The sequence below is a fragment of the Piliocolobus tephrosceles genome, chromosome 18 (genome assembly GCF_002776525.5).
Source record: "Piliocolobus tephrosceles isolate RC106 chromosome 18, ASM277652v3, whole genome shotgun sequence".
Taxonomy (NCBI): domain Eukaryota; kingdom Metazoa; phylum Chordata; class Mammalia; order Primates; family Cercopithecidae; genus Piliocolobus; species Piliocolobus tephrosceles.
In genome coordinates this window covers 6,686,522-6,709,729 of record NC_045451.1, presented here as the reverse complement: position 1 = coordinate 6,709,729, position 23,208 = coordinate 6,686,522, and the positions used below count along the sequence as shown (strand labels likewise).

General features: G+C 41.5%; 1 protein-coding gene and 1 long non-coding RNA gene across 6 annotated transcripts in view; one reads left to right on the top strand and one right to left on the bottom strand.

Annotated features, from left to right (window-relative positions):
- The window catches only part of NETO1 (neuropilin and tolloid like 1), a 126,332-nt gene extending 119,456 nt beyond the window's left edge, over nucleotides 1–6,876 (bottom strand). For 2 of the 5 annotated variants that reach the window (XM_026455195.2, XM_026455197.2), the window contains exons 1-3: nucleotides 6,169–6,876; nucleotides 4,109–4,162; nucleotides 3,727–3,864 (exon numbers count right to left, since the gene is read on the bottom strand). In XM_026455195.2, the coding sequence (XP_026310980.1) occupies nucleotides 3,727–3,864; nucleotides 4,109–4,162; nucleotides 6,169–6,196 (220 nt within the window). In that variant the 5' untranslated portion in view covers nucleotides 6,197–6,876. Of the gene's footprint in view, nucleotides 1–3,726; nucleotides 3,865–4,108; nucleotides 4,163–4,490; nucleotides 4,596–5,649; nucleotides 6,105–6,168 lie in introns of those variants that run through there. The other 3 variants (XM_026455196.1, XM_023224169.2, XM_023224167.3) reach the window with 3 other exon arrangements.
- Nucleotides 6,877–7,927: 1,051 nt separating this feature from the next.
- Nucleotides 7,928–20,384, top strand: LOC111550641. The gene is made up of 3 exons (XR_002734135.1): nucleotides 7,928–8,026; nucleotides 19,362–19,506; nucleotides 20,174–20,384. It is a non-coding gene; the product is annotated as an uncharacterized LOC111550641 (long non-coding RNA).
- Nucleotides 20,385–23,208: the final 2,824 nt, after the last annotated feature.

Genomic DNA, 23,208 nt, shown 5'->3' with positions numbered 1-23,208 from the left:
CCTACTAAGAAATAATGGCCATCTAACATGAATTCACTTATCCATACCTTCATTCTTGTTATTTCATAAGTTCTGTGGCTGAGTCAACCTCTCAATGTTCCTCAGGAAACATTCTGCTATTATGGCTTTTGGTAGGCAACATCATATGTGGACAATTTATTTTCTTTTGGTCCAGCATGTTGGAGTTAATGACACACACCCGGAAATGAAACCTACATAGCTCAATTTTAGAAGGCAGTGAAATAACTTTTTAAAACTAAGTTTGCCACGTACTTATTGTGGTAGATTTAAAAATGAGTTGATTATGGCACGCAGAAACGATTTGAAGCTATCTGAGTCTAACTCTCTCAACTTCTATTTGCTTCACCTTCAAGAATTTTTTTCACAGCTGCCTTTCCTTTTAACATTTCTGTAAGTTATATTTGATCTAACACTGAGGTTAGTTCATGAGAGGTCTCAACCGCTTTGAGAATCTTAAGACGCACTGAGAACTATGAGTACTTTCACCTGGATAGTGCACATATCTACAGAATATTTCCTCCATTTTGAGGGAATTTTTGGCCACCTGACATTCATAAAGGGATCCTCTGGTTCATGACTGAGACCTCACCTGTATTCATCACCACAATCGGTCATACCTCTAGAAATCTGACTAATTATGTATCCCTCTTTCTCTTCTATTTTAAGTTTACCTTTCTCTACAGAATATTCATTTTAGAATTAAATATGTGCAATTGGCCCCTATAAAAGAGAAAAAACACCCATCTCCACTAGGCCAACGGGGTGCTTATCGCGGTTACTAACAAACTCTTAACTGCTTCACGTAGCACATGCATTTCTGTTTTTCACCTATTTTTCTTTGCAGTGACAACTGGCACTTTGACTACTTCCTGCTTCTCAAGACCCTGTCCGCCCTGGCTGCTGTGGCATTGGGCACCTGACTCTCCTGCCTAACTCTCTGGCTTCTCCTACTCATTCCATTACTTTTTTCCCATACTCTGTCCATCTCTTACATGTTATTTTCCGGAAAATTTATTCTACATTTTATTTTCTCTCATTTTAGATGGAGACACCAGGTTGCCACAGGCATTCCAATGGAATGTTACTACAATATAATGATGCCTGGGGCTCTATCTAAGGTCAATTAAATCAGAATTCCTGGGGAAAGGCCCAGGAAGCTGCATTTTTAAAAGCAGTTGAAAAATAGTGCTCCAAATACTCTCTTGGATAATTTTATTCATATTAACAACCTCAACAACAATATCTATATTTCTGACATATACAAATACATTTTCAGCACACATCTATCTCTCCACTGAGCTAGAGCTACATGTACCCAATTTTTTTGTGGAACATCTCCATAAGCACAAACTAAACATATTATTTTTCCTTTAAACCAATTTTTTCCGTCTACATTTCTTTTCTGGGATGGCAATTCCGTCTATCTAACAAGTCATCGAGCAACAAACATTAGAACAGTCCCAGGATACGGTATTCTGTAATCCCTTGATCCAGCCACTCATGATCCAGTTTGTTTTGTTTTGTTTTGTTTTTGAGACGGAGTCTCCCTGTGTCGCCCAGGCTGGAGTGCAGTGGCCGGATCTCAGCTCACTGCAAGCTCCGCCTCCCGGGTTCCTGCCATTCTCCTGCCTCAGCCTCCCAAGTAGCTGGGACTACAGGCGCCCGCCACCTCGCCCGGCTAATTTTCTGTATTTTTAGTAGAGATGGGGTTTCACCATATTGGCCAGGATGGTCTCGATCTCCTGACCTCGTGATCTGCCCGCGTCGTTCTCCAAAAGTGTTGGGATTACAGGCGTGAGCCACTGCACCTGGCCTCAGTTCTTTCATGTACTCTATCACTGATGCCACTTCTTTAGTATAAGTATTTACTATGATTTACTTGGACTTTCCAATTGTTTCTTAGTTTATGTTCTTTTCCTTCAGTTACTTCTTCATCAAAATCTCACGTTATTCCTCAACTTAAATTACTTCAATGGCACCTCACCGTCTCCAACACAATGTCCAAGATTTTATCCAGTGGGGACAGAAGGAGTACCAGGTCCCTCTCTGTCTGAGACTGTCTCCCTTTTCAGCCTCCCGCTGTACTTTCCTCAGATTCTGCAGAAGCCCTAGGATACACCACTCAGGTCCCCAACCCTATCATAGCTCTGAATTTCCGCACACGCTACTCTATGTAGAGAATGATGCCTTCCCTGGACGTTCTTCAGAAACGAAGGTAAGCATCTCTTCTTCCCCGTATTCTTCTCTTTGGCTTCCCTGTTGCAACCACTTTGTGCTAATCCTGGGGCCCCTACAGATTGTTTGCGGAAAGGGACATAGTCCCCAGAGAATACTGTTGAGTCCTACAGACAAGTAGCAAGTACCTTTTCTATCCGTCGTAAAAGGAATTTGCACTGCCGGACCTTAGGTTTTCAGTGTTAGCCTTTTAATAGCATAGCTTATTGTTTTACCTTCTTACAGTGTGGTTTCTATTTCCTGAAAGTGCAACTCCAAGTACTAAGGGTGGGGGAAGGTCTTTGGCCCAATAATTACCAACAAAAATAATCATTTCTAAATAGAGATTCTTAAAATTAGGTAAACAGTCTGCTTCTTTGAAAACTCTTATCAAATAAATGTGTCCCCTTTATAAGTAATAGAAAGAGCATATATCTTTACATTAAGACAGTTTTCCCTGTGTGTGTGTGTGTGTGTGTGTGTGTGTGTGTGTGTGTGTGTGGAGGGGGGTGCTTCCAAGTTTTAGGCTATTAGGTACTAACAGTTATAATACTGAAAACTTCCATCACCAGATGAAATGCTTCTACATTTTAAAAGTTGTACTTAAGAGAGAGGTGTTGGCAGGGAGCCATAGTTCATGCCTGTAATCCCAGCACTTTGGGAGGCCAAGGTGGGAGGTCACTTGAGGTCAAGAGTTCGAGATCAGCCTGTCCAACATGGTAAAACACCGTTTCTACCAAAAATACGAAAATTAGCCAGGTATGGTGGTGTATGCCTGTAATCCCAGCTACTCAGGAAGCTGAGGCAGGAGAATCGCTGGAAATCAGGACACTCTCGCTCCGTCTCAAAAAAAAAAGATGTTTACAAGGTTAGTGTAAATGGGAAATGTTCAAAGAGAAGTCTCTTTCCAACACCATTTATCTTTCATGTTGGAAAAAAGTCATGAAAGAAAGTGTCGTAATTTACAATCCTGACCTTGACTTTAAAATAAGATGTCACTTGTTAACATAAATAAGGTAACTATCTTTCAGATTGGTGTTTAGAAAATGTGATTACAGATTGATCTTTGACATTAATATGATTTTTATACTTTATAATATTAAAGAAAATGTAACATGTAGGTTATTCTACTAATTGTTGAGCTAAAAAAATACTAGTTTCTCAAACTTACACATTAGTTAACATTGTGCCAACTATGCATCTATTCTATTGCATTAGAACTCTAAATCAATTCAGCCAACTGCAAAACAAACTCTTAAGTTGTTCATTTGTTTTTATTGCACCGAATTTGCTTGTTCATAACCCATTACTAAGAATTTCAATAATTAGCCTGATTCCAGATTTTACAGTTATTTGATTCACTCAGAGATATTTTTGCGCATGATCTCCAAATCAATTTTGTAATGCCTATACGCATTTCTTCATCCAAAGCACAGAGATGGCCAGGTTTTGGCTTAGTGCTCTCTTAACTCTGGCACTGTCTCCCCTTACCTTCTATGATGTAGATGCATTCCCGGTCAGGGGGATACTTGCTGGGATAGTTGGGAGAGGTAAAGATACCTCCCTCTGCATGTTTTGTCCAAGTTCCACACTGCACTGACTTCTGTGTTTCTGAGGTGCTTTGCTTTTCTGTTTTTTTAAAAAAAATGTTTTAAAAAGAGCCATCATCCAATTTTTCTATTACACTAAAAATAGAGAGGACATTCTTATAATATCCATTAGTAAATTAATTTTTACATGTTGTCTTAGCCAAACCAATCAATTATACCCATTATAACAGGTCCAGATATTCTGGAATATTAAGAGGAGAAGGAAAATAGGAAAATACAAAATAATTTGAGGTCTTCCACTAGATTTTTCTAGGTAAACACACCTGTTCCTTTCTTGGTTGCCCCAGACAAATGGAGGATGACTAAACTTGCTACAACTGAAACAGAAAAGAAAAATTAGAGTTAAAATACACTGAAATGATCAAATCCCATAAAAACATAACATAATTTCAAGATAAAATATCAAAGCTCATGAACTGTATCACTGTTAACTGTTAGAAGTTGATTCAGAACTTGCAAAAACCAATTTGAAATGTACAAATCAGGAAACCTTGGGACTCCCTTAAGGAAGTAATTCAAGCTAAGAATGGATGAGACCCAAACTCCTAAGGCAAATACATCGTTCACTCTAAAGGCAACATGACAATTTATTCATGTCACACACAGTACAGTGGGACTTCAGGAGCCACACTGTATCTAAGCTGCCCTTAGGGAATGGCTCTGCTAGCATCTCTGAATGAAGAGAGGGGCCAGAAGGTAAAAAGGAGGAAAAGGAGAGGCAAACGATGAGAACAGCTCCACGACTGCTCCTGACCTGTATTTTAGAAAATAAATACTTAGACAAAGCCTACAGGCTGTGGGGGAGGGGAACAAGCAAGAAACAGATTAATGTGGATTGTGGGCATTAAGCAGCATTACTAGAATGTTGCCTACAAAAATGTTCTGAACCTCCAAGTAACCCCATCCCTCAGCACTTTCTAAGCTGTGAAATTAATCTCTTCTAACTTTAACTTGATTTAATACCAAATCAATCTATAGAAATTGATTATTACTTTGAGAAAGGTGATTTCCAAAAGCATTATATTGAGTCAGGTTTCCAGTGTCAAAAAGACTCTGATCTGTAACTTAACAGTAAATCTGCAATGCCATTACAATCTAAACTTGTTTTATTTCCATATTCTTGATCTAATCAACATTTTTACAAGATGAAACACTAGCAAAATAGTAAGTAAGCTAGTCTTCATAATTTGATTTTTCTATTTGATTTTTCTTATTCATTTTGTTGTCCAATGACATAAAAGGTATATATTTTCATATTTTCACTTAAAATGAATTGGGGGGAGAGCACAATTCACAAATATTTCCTGAATTAAAGCTCATCACAGGCTTATACATTTATACTTAAACATTATTATAATAAAGGTATCTACGTCTTGATATTAATATTTAAAATATTATAAACTGTGTGTTACTTTATGCTCTAGTCAGTTCATTTGCATTTTAAATTAAAGCACTGGCTGCTATTGTTACTGTGTGTTTCCACAGGGAAAAAAAATCAATTTAATTTGTCGTGCGTCTGCTCACACCCAGAACACACAGGTACACATCCTTCGGCATCAGGATGTGTATTTGTTTACTCCGCTCTTCCTGTTTCGGTGAAATCACATTATAGACCGTGTACTGTGTTTAACTCATCAGCAAAGCCCTCTCTTAACTGCGTGGCTCGCGATCAACACTCTCATCTTTGCTTAGTAATGATAAATTTCCACCACACATTTTCTTATACTGCCTTTTACTCGATGACTCGTGATACTATTTTCCTCTCATTCCTTCCCACCTCTACACTGCCCGCGTTACCACACACCCATAAAGCGACATCAGCGGTCTCCGGGCGGAAAGGGGTGGAGGCTGACCCTCGCCCTTCCCTCCAGCGCCGGCTTCAAGTGTGCCTTCTGCTACCTCCCGGACTGCGAACAGGGGCCCTCCGAGCTCCGGGAGCCCCTGGAAGAGGAAGACTCCTCTCACCCCACTAGGTATCATCCGCTCTCTCCCGCTTTCCACCTGCGCCCTCGCTGGGGCCAATCTCTGCCGCACGTGTCCATCCCTGAACGGCACGCTATTCTCCACCCCCGGGGGGTTCCTGCGCACGGAAAGCCCGTTCTCCCCGGCAGGTTGTGGGATCGGGCGACGGCTGACCGCGCGCCGCCCCCACGCCCGGTTCCACGATGCTGCAATACAGAAAGTTTACGTCGGCCCCAACCCGCGCGGGACTGCAGGGTCCGCCGGAGCGCGGCGCAGAGGCTTTTCCTGCGCGTTCGGCCGCTGGAAAGGGGCGGGAGGGCGGGCTCCGGGAGCGCACGGGCGCGGCGGGCAGGGTACTCACTGTGAAGCACGCTGCGCCCATGGATCATGTCTGTGCGTTACACCAGAGGCTCCGGGCTCCACTAATTCCATTTAGAGACGGGAAGACTTCCAGTGGCGGGGGGAGGACAGGGTCGAGAGGTGTTAAAGACGCAAAGCAAGAACGAAATAAAGGGGGGCGGAGAGGGACACCAAAAGGAAGGGGGAGCTCCGAGCCCACGCTGCAGCCAGATCCGGATGAGTCCGTCCTCCGCCCCGGGCGGGCTCTCGCTCTCGCTGGTCCTCAGCGCCGCGCAGCCAGCAGCATCCCCACCGTGACGCTCGCATCACACCCGGGCGCCGGCCGCCACCATCCGCGCCGCCGCCGTCAGGACCCTCCTCCCGGGCATCGTCGCCGCCGCAGGGTCGGGAGGACGCGGCGCGAGGCAGGCGGCGAGCGCGGGGCGAGCCCCGGGACGCCCCCGAGCCGGGGCCGGGGAGCGGGCGCAGCGAGGTGGGGGCCAGTCCAGACCGACGGCAGCGACGGAGCGGGCGGCGGCGGCGGCAGGGATGGCTCAGTCCCCAGTCTCAGACGCGCCGCGCAGCAGGTCGGAGCAGCCTCCCCGGGAGGATGTCCAGCGGCAGCGCTCCTCGCTCCAGCCCTTGGGGATCTTCCGCTGAGGCATTGAAGGCAGGAGGAAGGGGTCCGTCATCGGCTCGCCGGGCTGCGCGCCACCTCTGCGATCTTGCGGAAAGAGGAGCAGGCGGGTGGGCGTCTGGGAGGCGGGCTGGAGGGCGGTGCAGGGGAGCGGGGTGGCGGGGAGGGGGGGCGGGGAAGGGAGGGAGGAGGAAGGAGCCGGAAGAGGGCAGAGTTACCAAATGGGCGCCTTAGTCATGGCTTGGGGTTCCGCGACCCTCCTGGAAGCCCGGAGCCTGGGTGGGATAGCGACGCTGCGCGCAGCCGGCGCCCCGGGGCTGGTGCGCGGCGGAATGGGGCCGCGGCGGCGGCGGCGGCGGCAGCAAGGACAACCGAAGCGCGCGGATCTGGGGGAGGGGCGGGGAAGGGGTGAGGACCCGGCTGGGATTCGCGGCTCGGCCCGCCAGGGCGCAGAGAGAGGATGCAGCCGCAAATCCCCAGCCGGATCCTCGTGCCGGACGGAAGGCGTGGAAGCTGGAGGGTCCTTCGTGTGAAAATCTCTTGTGGGGTTTGGTGTTTCACTTTTTAAAGGTTAGACCTTGCGGGCTCTGTGCCTCCCACCCCTTGTTTTCCATCCGCGTAAAGGAACTGGGCGCCCGGTCTCCTCTCCCCGGGACGCAGGTTTCGCCGCGGACTCCGCGCTCAGCTTGGGAGATTCGGCAGGGGCGCGCCCCAGGGAAAGGCGGCGGTAAAAGTTTCGCGGCTGAGCTCCGGGCCTGATGCCGAGTGCCCCCCACCAAATTGTTCCTGCAAAGACGCAGGCTTCTTGCAATTAACCCCCCCCCACCTCAAGGTGTTTAAAACCACCCCAAGGCACACTCGGACCCCCGTTCCCTCGCGCCACTTCCCCCTGCAGGCGCGCGCGGCGCGTTGAAGTCTGAGAGACAAGAGTTGCAAGGAACCAGCACCGGAAGAGCCCGGGCTTGTACAATGCGAAGCAATGAAGACGAAATAACTGCAACCGCGAGGCAGCGCCGGGAAGGGCTGGAGCGTGCGGGGAGTCCCTCCCTGGGCGCCGCAAGGGCACCTCCTCCCTTTCCCGGCTCCGTCCCGCCCTCCCTCCTCGGCCTCTGCGGACGCGGCCCACGCAGACCACAGCCGAGCTCGCCGGACCCCGGGACTACGGAGGCCATCCCGTCCGATCACGCACACCCGCGCCGCGGCTGGGGCTCGGGCTGGGGACTGTGGCGGCGAAGAAGCCGTGGTAGGAAGAGCTAATGGCAATGGCGGGGTCGCCGGGGGGCGGGGGGCCAGCAGCAGACGCTGAGCTGTGAAGACTAGGGTGGCCCCGAAAGGCCGAGGAAAGGAGAAAGGGCCACGAGAAGAGTCCGGCGAGCGCTGGAGGCTGGGGCGCTGCCTCCCTGCTCTGGCCCGGCCTCGGCTTCCCGGCACCTGCTGCTGGGGCGCCCACGTGCGCGCTGGGCGTGCGGTGCTCATCGCGGTCGGTCCTGCCCACGCCTAGCGCAGCGGCTGTGAGCGGGTGGAGGTCTCCTGCCAGTAAGTTGGGATGAGGGACGATGAGGTGACCCCCAAGTCTGGAACGGATTCAGAGACTCACTCATACGCGCCCCCAGGCCTCCTACCACCACACCAAGCTGCTGGTTCCTCGATTTCCAGGGTGGGGTAAAGTGACCGAGCAGAGCGGTTGGTGTGTTTGTGTGTGCGCGCGCATAGACGCGCGCGCGTGTGTTGTGCATCCGTTTAATGAAAGGTGGGTCATGGGTCAACCCGGGAGTGAAGCGAGATGGAGACGTAAACAGAGAGGTGAGAGAAGGGGGAAGACATGGACCGGGTAAGAGATAGAGAAAGGGGAAGAGAGGACAGACAGAGAAGGGAGAGAGAAAGAAAGGAGGGAGAGGAAAGGGAGAAGAGCAGGGAAAGAAAAGAGACAGGAGAGAAAAGGAGGGGACAGAAGAGAGTGGGGAGACGAGAAAAGACAGAAGGTGGGGGGACAGAAGAAATGGGGGAGAGAGGGAAGAGGACATAGAGGCTGCGCGCTCTGAATACGCCAAGTCCAGCAGAGTTGGAGGCCTGTGAGAGGAGCTGCAAGCTTGAGCAAAGGGCGAGAGGTGAGCGGATAAAAGGAGATTGGTGAGTATCCGCTCACGCACCTACTTGTAAAAGGATGTAGGGGAAACACGCAGACGGTCCCGCGGGAGTCCTGTGGCCCACGTGAGGTGCTCGTGCCAGCGCGGGGTGAGGTGGTGGGCAATGTTGGTCCTGGACTTGAGGAAGAAGTTCTCCAGCCTTAAGGAAGCAAAAGCGTTCAAAGATCAGTGAGGCCGCTTCCCAGAGGGATATGCAGATGACAGAATGCCTGGAAAATGCACCTCTATGGAGGAGAGGGTGGGGGTCTTGCCAAAGGACCAGTCACAAGAGTTGACAGTTGAATATTGGACTCTTCCTTATGGTCGGATGGCGCTTTCTTTACATCCAAAATATGCGTTATTCGTGAAAATGACGCAGTTCTACAAAGTGGCAACATTTAAAATTATTTGTAGAGGGTTACTGCATTTCTCAATCACAGTTGGAAGGCAGACAAAAAAAAAAAAAACAACTTGGTTTTACGATAACTGCTCTCATTCACCTACCCTCTTCTGTCCTCTGCCCAGATCAGTTTCCCAGGACACAGATTTTGTAACCTGCCAAGGAAGTGGCTACCTTGCTAGACAGGTAGTCCTTTTATCAGGAGACAGGAAATTAGGAAGGAAATCATAGGGAAGGTGAAAGTGTCCTAAGCTTTTGTCCGTGCCTGTATTTGAAGTGGCCTCTATTTTCTTTCTTTCTTTTTTTTCCTTTGAATTAAAGGCTGGAGCGCAGTGGCTGGATCACAGCTTGCTGCAGCCTCAACTTCCTGGGCTCAACTGAGCTTCCCACCTCAGCCTCTGAAGTAACTGGGACTACATGCACAGGCCATCATGCCTGGCTAATTCTTTTGTTTTATATATTTTTTAGAGAGGGGGTCTAGCCATGTTACCCAGGCTGTTCTCAATCTCCTGGCCAAAAGGGATCCTCTGGCTTCTCGCTGATCTTTTTAATGTCCAGTGCTTTCTTGGCCAATGCGTGGGGCTGAGGCATTAAATTTTGCTGAAACCTCAGTGCTGAGGGAGTGAGTGTGCACATTCTGGACCTAGGACAGGCAAGAGGCCTGGCCGGCTCAGGTGCTCTGATAATCAACCAAGAGACTGGGCCAAAACAGATGCTGGGGCCCTTGCTGCACTATCCTACTGCTCCCAGGCTGCAGGTGCAACATTGTTATTGATGATTCCATTCATTTCTCTTCATACACACCCATACACACTCTGCGCCATCCACGACTTCCTGTTTACTTGGCAAGCTGCCTTCTCATTTTGAAGTTCCAGAATCCACACTTGCTGAGTAATGCTACCTCCCTAATAGGGACCCATAAAGATTTTTCTTTCTGAGAAAAACCAACATATGGGAAAAGTTCAGTTTCTCCAAGAAAAGGTTGTGCACACATATGGTCAAATTACAAGATGTCGTTATTTTGAAAGGGAGAGCATATAAACTGATAGCTTTTGTGAGTTGAGTGCGCCATCCTGGAAGATGGTGCTTTATCGCAGTTCTCCAAGGTTAGCATTGAAATAGTGACTACTATAGAAGATGGTGCAAAATTAAAGCCACTTGAACCCAAAGAAGGTGTCATTAGTAAGCTGGTTTTATTTTTTAGCTTGCACCTTCCTAACAATGAAAGATAAGAAGGACTTCCAAAATCCTAAAAAGAATTGGTGTAGGATAGATACATGCCATTCCAATTCAAATGCACATAGTATTTGTCTACATATGTGTACTTCTCTATAGAAGAAAATAAAACTACAGGTCTACCAGGGCTCCTTTGTTAATTAAGCTCCAGTACTAGTATATCTTAAAAGTTGTCTATCAGTGAAAGAGGTGATGCTACAAAAAGTAACTCAAATATAGTAGTGCTACTGACACATCCATATTACAATAACATTTTTTGATTTTTACATAACAATTTATTTACATGATTATGAAGTGTAAAGATTTTTGTTTTTAAAAATATATGTCATAATATAGTTTCTCAAAAACAAGTAATTTGCTGGTAATTATAGGAGTGTTTTTTGAAAATTATCTGAAATACTCTAACATGAAGCTGATTTTAAGCAATATTGAAGAAGCTCTCTTCAGCAATCTATAGGTGTATCCTAACACAGTAGAAAGTCTCCAGCCGGGCACGGTGGCTCACGCCTGTAATCCCAGCACTTTGGGAGGCCGAGGTGGGTGGATTACAAAGTCAGGAGATCCAGACCATCCTGGCTAACACAGCGAAACCTCGTCTCTACTAAAAAAATACGAAAAATTAGCCGGGCGAGGTGGCGGGCGCCTGTAGTCCCAGCTACTCGGGAGGCTGAGGCAGGAGAATGGCGGGAACCCGGGGGGCGGAGCTTGCAGTGAGCCAAGATCGCACCACTGCACTCCAGCCTGGGCGACAGAGCAAGACTCCGTCTCAAAAAATAAAAAAAAAAAAAGAAAAAAGAAAGTCTCCATGAAATAGAAGGCATGTCACAATCTCTGAAATCTTACATTTAAACCAAGCAGGACATTTTATGATCACCACTAGGGACAAATAAAATATGGTTTTGTTAGAAGTACAAATGTATTGTATTCTTAGACAGCACAAGAATATTAGCCTCTTGTGGGAAAGAACTTTCACAGCACTTCCTTAACCAGTTATTTAATAGCACTTTCAGATACATGATCCATCAATCCGTATCAAAATTTCAGAAAAAAATTATTTTCATTTTGATTGATATTTACTTCGCAGTGTGTGATATTTACTTCGCAGTGATATTTACTTTGCAGTGTATATAAAATCAATTATTTTTATAATCACTTGACTAATTATAAGATCATCCTTTATAAATCAATATAAACTTTAGGAACATTTATGAAGATATACCCCAAGACTGAAAGTGTAAAGGCTCCGTACAGAAGCCACCTTTGTACTATAAGTATTGTACCACAAAGTCCACTCACTGCTATTTCAAGGAAAAAAACAAGTTTCCATTCCTAGAGGACGGCATATTTGGAAAATATAAAGCTAAACTAAAGGGTAAATCTGCATATTCCATGTCAAAATAACCATTAATAAGTACAAACAAAATGTTATTTCAGTGTGCTAAATCAGATATGTGAAAGTTTCTTATGAGCTAGACATACTGTGTGTGTGTGTTTTGAAGTCTCGCCCTGTTGCTCAGGCTGGAATGAGGTGGCACGATCTCAGCTCACTGCAACCTCTGCCCCCTGGGTTCAAGCCTGCCTCAGCCTCCAGAGTAGCTGGGATTAGAGGTGTGTGCCTCCACGCCTGCCTAATTTTTTTAATGTTTTTAGTAGAAACAGGGTTTTGCCATGTTGGCCATGTTGGTCTCAAACTCCTACCATCAAGTGATCAGCCCCCCTTGGCCTCCCAAAGTGCTGAGATTACAGATGTGAACCACAGTGCCCAGCTTTTTTTCATAATTATGTAAGTTAATAGCATCACATAAACTTAATAGCTTTGACTGTTTAGCACATACTTTAATCTTATTATGATTTATTATTATGCGGATTTGGAAACTAACAAAAGCCATGATTTGCTTGGTGAAAGTAACCCTGGATGTTAAGGTAGGACTTAACATCCAGGATTTATCTGACTTAAATACATTTTGAGGAGAGTACCAAGCTTTTGTGTATAAAGGGAAATGTTAAATGAAAATCTTCCTTTTTAAAAATACTAACTACCTGATTTACCTATTCTTTCTTTGAGTGTCCATTCTCTGTTATAATTAATATGGTATAAGGAAATGTCCTACCATGTTTCCATTTACATTTGCAAGACAAGAAATGAAACATAAAATAACTTTGTTCTCAGTTTGATTAGATGAATTTACAAATAATGTATTTTCAGAAAGTAGTAATATATATAGCAGCAGAATTTTTGCCAAATAGTTATAGTTACAATAATTTTCAAAAATTAAGGCAAAATACATTTTTACTTTTTAGTAAATTATTATTTAAAATATTCTCTAAAATAGTTTTATAATTGATATGTGCAGTCAATTTTTGATATTTTATATATATATTTTTAAAAATACATATATATATATATATATATATTTCTTTTCTTTTTTCTTTTTTCGAGACAGAGTCTCGCTCTGTCACCCAGGCTGGAGTGCAGCAGCAAGATCTCGGCTCACTGCAACCTCCACCTCCCGGGTTCCAGTGATTCTCCTACCTCAGCCTCCCAAGTAGCTGGCACGCACCACCACACCTGACTAGTTTTTGTATTTTTAGTAAAAATGGGGTTTCACCATATTGGTCAGGCTGGTCTTGAACTCCTGATCTCAGGTGATCCACCTGCCTCGGCTTCCCAAAGTGCTGGGATTACAGGTGTGAGCCACAGGCAATCGCTAATTCACCACAATTTCCAACACCCTCACCTGCTCCCTGACACTAGGTAGGAAATATCCGGCTGGGCACAATGGCTCATGTCTGTAATCCCAGCACTTTGGGAGGCCGAGGTGGGTGAATCACCTGAGGTCAGGAGTTCAAGACCAGCCTGGCTAACATGGTAAAACCCTGTCTCTACTAAAAATACAAAAATTAGCTAGGTGTGGTGGTGCATGCCTGTAGTCCCAGCTACTTGGAAGGCTGTGGCAGGCAAATCGCTTAAACCTGGGAGGTAGAGGTTGCCGTGAGCCGAGATCATGCAGAGTGGGCGACAGAGTGAGACTCCGTCTCAGAAAAAAAAAAACAAAAAGAGGAAATATCCACACTACTTTCCATTTCATTTGCAGGAATATGAAGTTTTGCATCTCTATCAACACTCTTAAGACACCAGTTTGTACTAAACAGGACACAGGATATAGTTGTGATTTGTTAGCTCTTACTTGCCCTGCCTCTGTATGTATTTCAGTTGCAATCCTTGATCTTACTGTATCTTATCATTCTTTAAATGAAGAAAATGAGGCCAAAAGAAGTGCAGCGATTTCTGTAATGCCACTTTTTTTTGATAACTGCATAACTGACAGAATCCAGGACTTTCTACCTTATTGGGGGTGTGTAGGGGGGGAGGGGGAACTACTTCGATTGTTTCACCTGAGTTCAAGGGAAAGCCCTCATTCTTTCTGCAGGTTACCAGTCACTCACTTCTAGCCAGAGCCTGAGTGCCTCGAGGCCACTGCCAAATGTAATAAGCCCTATGAGGGTTGATCCCAAAACAAAAAGAAAAAAATATATAAAAAAGGCAATTATCAGGGAAAAATAAAGCAAGTTCATTGTAGGGAACTGCACAGGGATCAGAAATCCCATGGCATGCAGAAGGTAAAAATGAGAGAGAGCAGAGATTATCGAGTTATTGCAAAGACTTACTGGAATCGCACACATTTATAGACACACATGCAGTATAAGGAGAGCAGGTGGGTAGAAAGGGAATATAATATTAGATTAGATAATATAATATCCTAGCTGAATGATAATAACTTGACCTCCTAGAAAAGCGACAGTTCCTTAATATGACTTTTACAGTGTTAAACCGTGATGTGTAGAAGTTAAGAGCATTGAAGTCAAGAACATTTTGTTTGAATACCAGGTCTATCAATTACGAGGTGTATAGTAATTACTTAAACTTTCTTAGCCTATGCGCTCTCCTCTGTAAGACAGTCCTAATAACACATAGGACTATTTAAGAGTTTAAATGGGAAGACATCAAAAGCACCGAGCACGGTGGCAGCATATATAAATAAATATTTCAATGTTTTGTTAACACTGTCAGCACTGCTCGTTATTGTGAACAGCAGCATATGGAAGCTGTTCCATGCAAGCCTAGAGATGGCAATACCCATATCTATAAGTGTACCTAGAGCTATGCAGGTACCTATACCTACTTCGATATCTATGTCTACACCTATATTTATATCTGTGTCTCTATCTGCATCACCAAGCATATGTCTTTTATAGTTTAATATAGCAATGCTGATAGAAACCTAAGTCAAGAAAGGTTCATATGCGTCAAAGCCAAGCTCAATCACCAATACGAAAAAATGGGAAAATCTCTGTAGGATACAGAAGATTCGTGTGGTTGGTGGAGGAAACTGGAGAAGGCTAAGGGCTGTAAGTGGGGACGTTCTGTGAGATAGTTCTGTAATAATGCCATCTCAGAGTGAGAAGGGTAAAGCAAGAAGAAAGAAGGAAAAGGAATGTTTCAACTTAATGATATTTCATAATATAATTATACAGTATCATAAGACCTCAAAACAAAAACAGGTATAGAGGACTAAATAGACTATTTTGAACAAAAAATACACAACTAGAATCACGATAATAGCATTTAATAAAATTGAAGACAGAGAAAAATTCTTAAAGATTATGAAGAGAAAGAAGATGGTAATAGCAAAAAAACAGATTATTTCAGGAAAGAGCAAGAATTAGATTGACAGCAATCTTGGAAAAATGACATTGGGCACAGAATGAATGGAACTGTACTGCCAAAGTGCTAAAGAAAAACTTTTTAACCTAATATTTATTTATTTATATGCCTGTAAACTGTTGCTTAAAGTTTAAAATAAAGATATTTTAACATACTCAATTTTTAAAAATGCTTAGATGATATATTATAGCAAGAAGAATGATGACTTCAGGAGGATATTGCAATATGGAAGTAAAGATGAGTAAAGTCTTCTGAAAATTCATTGTCTAAATAACTGATATATATTATGAGGGGTAAGATGGGAAGAAAATAGGGAGATGTGTTGTAAATTTCTTTTCTTGCTTGGATAAAAAAGGTAGATATTCAATATCACTGGATATTGGAAAAGAGTGTTAGCATAGCTGTATGTAAGTAAGTTAGGTAACTGCTATAAGAATAAAACCGAATATTACATGTTCATGTTGGCTCAAGAAAACAACCTGTCCAATGGAATATGCCAATAATAATAATAATAATAAATGAAGGACAAAAGCAAAATAAAATTTAAAAAAATAAAAGTATGCTGGCAGAAAACATGAAAAAATTATAGAAATAATCACAAAACTATATAGGTTAAAGGTTTCAGTGAGAAGAGAAAATATTTCTGATTAGATATCAACTAAAATAAAATTCATGAACGTGTGTAAAGGATATATTTAACACAATTTATAGATTTATTGAAAATATATGACTGGGAAAAGATTTTCAAGTCAAATAAGTATACTGAGATGACAATTATATACTAGGCAAATAGCATCAAAGCAAGACAATTATAAGAAAAAAATTTTGCTGTATACTATTAGGGAAAAAAAATAGTAAAATTGATATAATTGTCCCGAACACATACACAGCTAAAGTTTAGCCTCAAATTATTTTTAGAGTGAAAAATAACAAACATTATGTTAAATAATAATTGTAGTTGGAAATTTTTAACACAATCTTCTCAGAAACTGACTGATTAAAACATTTTAAAATTAGCAGATATTAAGAACTTATGAATAAAAGTCAGCTTATTTTAGACAAGTATGAATTTAAAGTCAACAAAAATAAACACATTTTAAACTCCTATAAAACATTTATTTAAAATAAATATATTATTGGCAAAAAATATAAGCTAAAAAGTTAACATACAGATTATATCCTATGAGATACAATAATATTAAAAACTGATATCCAAAGTACAGCTTAATGCCACATGTCTGAAAATTAAACAATGCTTACAACAATAATACAGTTATTTAATATATGGTTCTTAGATCAAATAAGAAATTATGAAAGTTTACTATGTATAGTTTAATGACATAACAAATATCTAAATCTATGATCAACAGATGTCTAAATCTGTGGCGTGTTATAAAGTAATGTTTAGAAGAAAACTTTCAGTTTTTAATAGAACAGCCTAATACTTGGTATAGAACAACATAGTAAACTCAAGAAAAAGGAAAAATGCATAAATTAGTAGAAATCGATTAAGCAGACTAACAGAGTATTTATTAAAAGTAAATTCTAGTTATTTGGAAAAAAATATTAGCCAGATAAACTTCTATCCAGATGATCAGGAGCAATAAAAAAATAGAAGTCCTACCAACAACGTAAAGAATGAAATGCAGAGAAAATAGAGATAAAAACAGAGTAGAGAATATGAGCACCTGCATGTAAACCAATGTGAAAACCAGGATGAAATGGATAAAATTATTTTTAGAAAAACTATAGGGTGCAAACATTTCTGAAGAAGAAAAGAGTTTATTGATATATCCATAACCATAAATAAATGGAATTGCTGATTCTGCTCACTTCCTCTCACTCCACCAAAATAAATACCTAAATGAGTGATTGCAGGCTGACTGAATGGATGAATACACAAATGAATTAGTCTGTGGGCAAAAAAAAATATATATTACATCTAAAAAGATATTACATCTAAAGTTTATGACACGTTGTACCTCTAAGGAGGTGATAATCCACGGCCTGCAAGATGTTCCAGAAAATTTTGTAAAAACAGAAAAAACTATAACACTAGTTTCAAGAAGCTCGTATAGCCTTGGAATCAAAATGAGATGCCCTGAACTCTGGTGTTGTGTCCAGCATTATTACCCTCCTGGCCTATGTCAAGGCCCATTGACCTGATCTCCAATGACCTGCAACTGCAGACATTTTCTAAGGGATTCTTCTGGCTGCTGGAGCCCGCTTTGCTCAGCCTCACAGCAGGCAGAAATGCCAACAACCTTCAAACAATGACTGCTGGGGTTTTGTCTCCCTCACCCATCACGTAGTGCAATTATGAAGTGCAGGCCTCCAGAGTTTCCAGCAGGGTGACGGACTAGTTTTGCGCAGTAGTGATGTGCTTGACAACAAAGAGTTGCGTGGCTGTCTTCCTGTCCTGGTCTCCGTTTCCAATACTCTACTAGTATATTCTGGAAGAACCTCTGAAATAACTATACTTACATTCTTATCCTGGGGTTTTTGTCATTGTTTTTCTGTTTTGTTTTTCTTGGGAAAGGCAATTGGTACCCAAAGTGTTCCCAGGATGGAGATTCCCAGACTGGATGCTGCATGCGGACATCTTCCTGCCTGTAAACAGCAGGCATTCTACGAACGGGGATTATTGGAACAGCAGTGCCCTGGCCCCCTGGCATGTCATCCCATCACAATTGCTAAGGCTTTTGCCTGTGGAAAACTGGGATAGAAAATAGAACAGTGTGCCCTGGTTTATGTCTTATCTCTGGTGTTTCTATATTAAAGTCGGACTCTGATAGGGAAGAAGTAGGACGTTAAGACCTGGGGTGGAGACTCCAGGGTGGCTGTGCTTGAGAATGTTGAACATTCAGGTTCCCCTAAACCCTTTGGATCAGCACAAGTGTCTCATCTACACCTGCTGGAGAATAGCAGCCTCCCCTCCTCTCAAAGCCGGTAATTCCCCGCCCTAAGGCAAAAGCCATACAGGATAATATATACTTGCCGTCTTGAAGATTTGACCTCACCTCCCTTCATTGATTCTAAACCAATTACGAGGTTCAAGTCTCAGCATGTCCTCACTGGGGAAATTCTGTTTCTGTCTAGGGAAAAAATGAAGATTATTAGCAGAACCTGAGAATGGATCTTGTGGGTGCTATATGCCTTCAAAACCAGCATCTCCAGGAGATTCACTGAGAGCCATTATTTTCTTGAGGTTTCAAGGAAACCTTCCAGTAGTTTAATAGTAGTTTATAGTTAGTGCTTATGTACTTTGTCCTTGCCAAATTCAATCCTGAGTCACAGGCAAGTTCTCCAACATCAAAAATATCTTACTGGTACCTATATTTTGTCCCCACCACCCCTGTATCCCAGTCTGGTAACTGCCTTTATATCTAGGTTTTGCTATTAATAGTAATTCTGTTACTATCAAGTTGAGTTCAGAAATAAGAAAATATAACTAGTCATACTTTCTCACACTGAACACATAATTTATTATATTCACACACAGTTTTCTCCTTTTGCCCCACAAAACAATGTTCAAAGTTCAATGAGGCATTCCTCATAAAATTTAGATAGCTAGCATGGCAATTCCACTTGAAACCTTATATACAATCTGAAAATTGTCTCCACTTTAAAAATGGGAAAATATTTGTAACATATTACAGCTATAGAAGTTTATAGTACATGTTAGAGAAGACTCTAAAGAATTCTGGGTGATGGTCAGACTGATGCCCAACACATCATTTATGGAAATCTGTGGTCATAACACTCACCTTAGTGAGTAGATATTTATCTTTTGTTATTATATCTATTTGTTATTATTGCTCCTGAATTATTTTTCAAATGACAGTCATCCAGGGAAGACCAAAGCTCATATATCAAGGATTTTTTTTATGTCTTTTCAATACAATTCTGTATTGAATAAACAGAGAGTAAATTTGTAAGGAAATGAGAGAATGTTGGTGATGTGGTTTGGCTCTGTGTCCCCACTCAAATCTCAACTCAAATTGTAAACCCCATGCACATGTCGAGGGAGGATCCTGGTGGGAGGTGATTGGCTCATGGAATCCATTTCCCCATGCTGTTCTCGTGATAGTCAGGGAGTTCTCACAAGTTCTGACGGTGTAAGCATGGCAGTTTACCCTGAGGTCTTCCTCCTGGTATGTTAGGCGTGCCTTGCTTCCCCTTCACATTCTGCCATGATTATACATTTCCTGAGGCCTCCCAAACCATGCAGAACTGTGAGTCAATTAAACCTCTTTTCTTTATAAATTAACCAGTCCTGGTATTCTTTTTGGCAGTGTGAAAATGAACTACAGTTGGGTTAACTCATGTAGAGTCAGTGTGCTGTACAAAAATACACTTCTTATACAGTCACAGAATATGTTTTGCACAACCAAGGCCAACTTCAATAGGAATACTAATAGTAGAGATTACTTTTTTAAAAAAAGTATTGTTTTCTGATAATTTAGGTCTGTAAAACAGGAAAAAGGATCAAATAAATGAAAATAGAGATGTAAAGATAGATAATTGATAGATGATAGATGTGGAGAGACAAAGAGCTAGTAAATAATCATATGTTGGAATACCTTATTTGTCTAGCATTTAAGTACCATCCCATCCATGTTTATGAAATAAAGGTGTTACCTTTACTTAGGAAACTTATGTATTACTTTAAAAAAAAGAAAAGAAACATGTTCTTACTCTTTCACCTAGGCTGGAGTGTAGTGATGTGATCATAGCTCACCACTTCTGCCTTCCTAATAGCTGAGACTACAGGTGTGCACCACTATGCCCAGCTTACGTTACTTTAAAGGTAAAATGCATTGTTCTTGTTACCCTCTGCAACAAGAATTTTTTATTATGTATTCTTAATATATACCTTTGACTCATATTCTTTTATTTTAGGCGTACAACTCAGGATTCATAACTACATATACATGGATAGAAGTGCATGAACAGAAAATCTGCTCTTCTGGAATACCAAATGCAAAATTAAAGTCACTACAAGCAGAATTTGGAGAAAACAAATAAAAGATGCAATATAGTTTTTAAAATCATTGTTAAAATATAATGAGCCTGTACTTTGCTTAAACAATAAAAACATCTTTGATTTATACTGAATGTTGTTTTATCTGGATAAACTAATGTGAAACATCTTGAAAATGTCTTCTGCATCATTTTGGTTTTAGTATAGTGAAACTCCCATTTATGTAATGCAACTTATATACAAAACTGTGCTTCCCTAAGGGGATCCCCTTAATAGAAACACCAAAACTCATTCAACTCTTGTCCTTTGTAGTAGTTATTTAATTAGCCTTTCTATGCTATACTTTCTAGGGATAGCTGAACTTATGAAATTTATCAATTCTTCTTACAATTATGATCCTCAGTATAACTCAGCATAAGTCTGACTGTGCTTCTGATGTCAGTTAGTTTATTTATTGTTATCCATGCTTAGGTGGAGAGAGAATTTCCAGTTGCCTGATTACTCTGTGAGGTAAGAATTTGTTAGCAACCCTCTCAGGTCATCTTTTAAAATAAGTCTTAAGAGTACATCAGAGAAAAATAGCATGAAATCCGATTTGGCTGTTCTTTGTTGTAGATAACTCCATTTGATAAAGAAAGCTAAGACATACACATTGACACACAACGAAGCTTACTAAATTTATCAATAGAATAAAACATGAAATCAATAAAAGTCAAACTCATCAAATTATTTTTCTCATTTAGACTCATCTTGACATAAAACAAATGGATCATGACACATCCCAAGAGAGACTTAAGGTAGAGAGCACAGGGGAATAATTTTCTTAGAAGGGAGTCTATGGGGATGCCAGTTTTCAAGGATCACGGTATTTTATTACATGTTTCTGTAACTTTCAAAAATTTATAAATTCCATAACTGGTAGATATACCTACCCCACTTTAAACATATAGGTACAATTAGTTAAAGATAACAAAGTAAAACAGGAAGATGTTTTAAGTGATCAGAATAGCTTAACAATCTATCCTAAGTGGGTGAATACAATTCTTGATAAATTGTGCCAAAACGTGCTGGTCTATGCCCTTTTAAAAAAACCCTTTGTTTTCATTATAGATAAATTCATATGTTGGTTTTATTCTAAATTGCAGAATTAAGTGTCTAACAGACTTCTGATCAAACATGCAAGGGATGGGTATATTTTCAATAACTTTTTAAAAATAACGTATCTACTCAACTTTCAAGTAATATTGGGACTAAATATATAATTTTACACTATAATTGTGTAGAAATTAGATCTGTTTCATTGTAGTCCAGATCTCAATTATTAGTAATATTTCATGCTGATTCCTGAAGCCTAGTAACCGTTTCTTTTCCCTGTGGTGACTTTAAAGCCTTTCTCAATTTTTTTCAGAATGCAATTCCTCAACATCTTTTAATCTGAAAACTCCTGACTTTTGGGAAGATATATCCTCAGATTAATTTATGTTATGAATCTTGTTTTTGCCTATGTGTACTTTCAAAGTGTTCTACAATTAGCATATTAATTGTGATGATAGAAAGTGAAATGTAATTTATATACAAAGAAATCTGTTCATGTATGTCTTTAGCAGTTGTAGGCATAGCATTTCAACCCCCAGAAAGTGTCAGACGTTTCTATTTCTCCCCATAGTCTGTTTTGAATCAGTGAGGAAAAGTATTGACATAAGCTTCTCAGCACAGAGGTGAGCTCCTCCTCACCTTTCCTTGGCAACCACTGAGTCACATGCTCCTGCCTAAATTAGTCCCTGGTCAGAGGAGAAGAATCAAGATGAGTGGCTGAAAAATCGTATCCATTTCCTCTCTGGCCAGGAGTTTTTCTCTCTTTGTTTAGGACAGGAGCTGATGTAGGTGAATGTCCAGTAATTACCATGTGTGTTGCACATTTCCCACTTAATGAATGTTAGTTTCTACTTAGTTACCCTATTCTTTCCCTGCCATTGCTTCCTGGGTATGTTGAGAATGGATAATTTGTCTTGTTTCCCTTAAGGAAAGCAAAGTATAACCAATAATTTGGAATTTGATGGAGCAAACTATACACAGCCATGAGATCCCGAACTTGAAACTGGAGCAGTAAAAGGGTGAAAACATGGGTATTTTGTGTGGGATGAGTGCGTTTATTGTAAACATGTATTTTAATCTATGTATAGGATGAAAGGTATGAGTGGATGTTGTGTATCTGTATTACTCTGTTTTCACGCTGCTGATATAGACATACCCAAGACTGGGCAATTTACAAAAGAAACAGGTTTAATGGACTTACAGTTCCACATGGCTGGGGAAGTCTCACAGTCATAGTGGAAGGCAAGGAGGAGCAAGTCATGTCTTGCATGGATGGCAGCAGGCAAAGAGAAGAGAGATTGTGCAGGGAAACTCCCCCTTATAAAACCATCAGATCTCGTGAGACTTGTTCACGATCCTAAGAACAGCATGGGAAAGACCTGCCCCCATGATTCAATTACCTCGCACAGGGTCCCTCCCACAATAAGTGGGAATTCACGATGTGCTGTGGGTGGTGACACACCCAAACCATATCAATATCTAAAGAGAGGGGGAAATAGGCATTGACAGTTACTATGTAGTCATTAATTGCTCACTTTGTAGGTGCTAATTCAACCCCAATTTTTTTAAGGTATTTATTTCTTTGCTTAGAATTTCAGCACAAACAATATTAAAATTGATGATGATAATGCTTTAACTGCTGCCAGTGTTTGCTCTGGACATGATTGTAATTTTTCTAGGAAAAGTCTACCTTGATCTTAAACAGAGAAACTAGAAAGAGATTTTACTTTCTCTTTCATAACTGTTATTATGTGAATCTTATGCTATTTCAACTGTGTTCCAACAATAATGTTATGGTTTTCTTGCAATCCTGAGTCTGAAGATTCAACCCTCATATGGAGAAAGAAGGGAAAAGCCA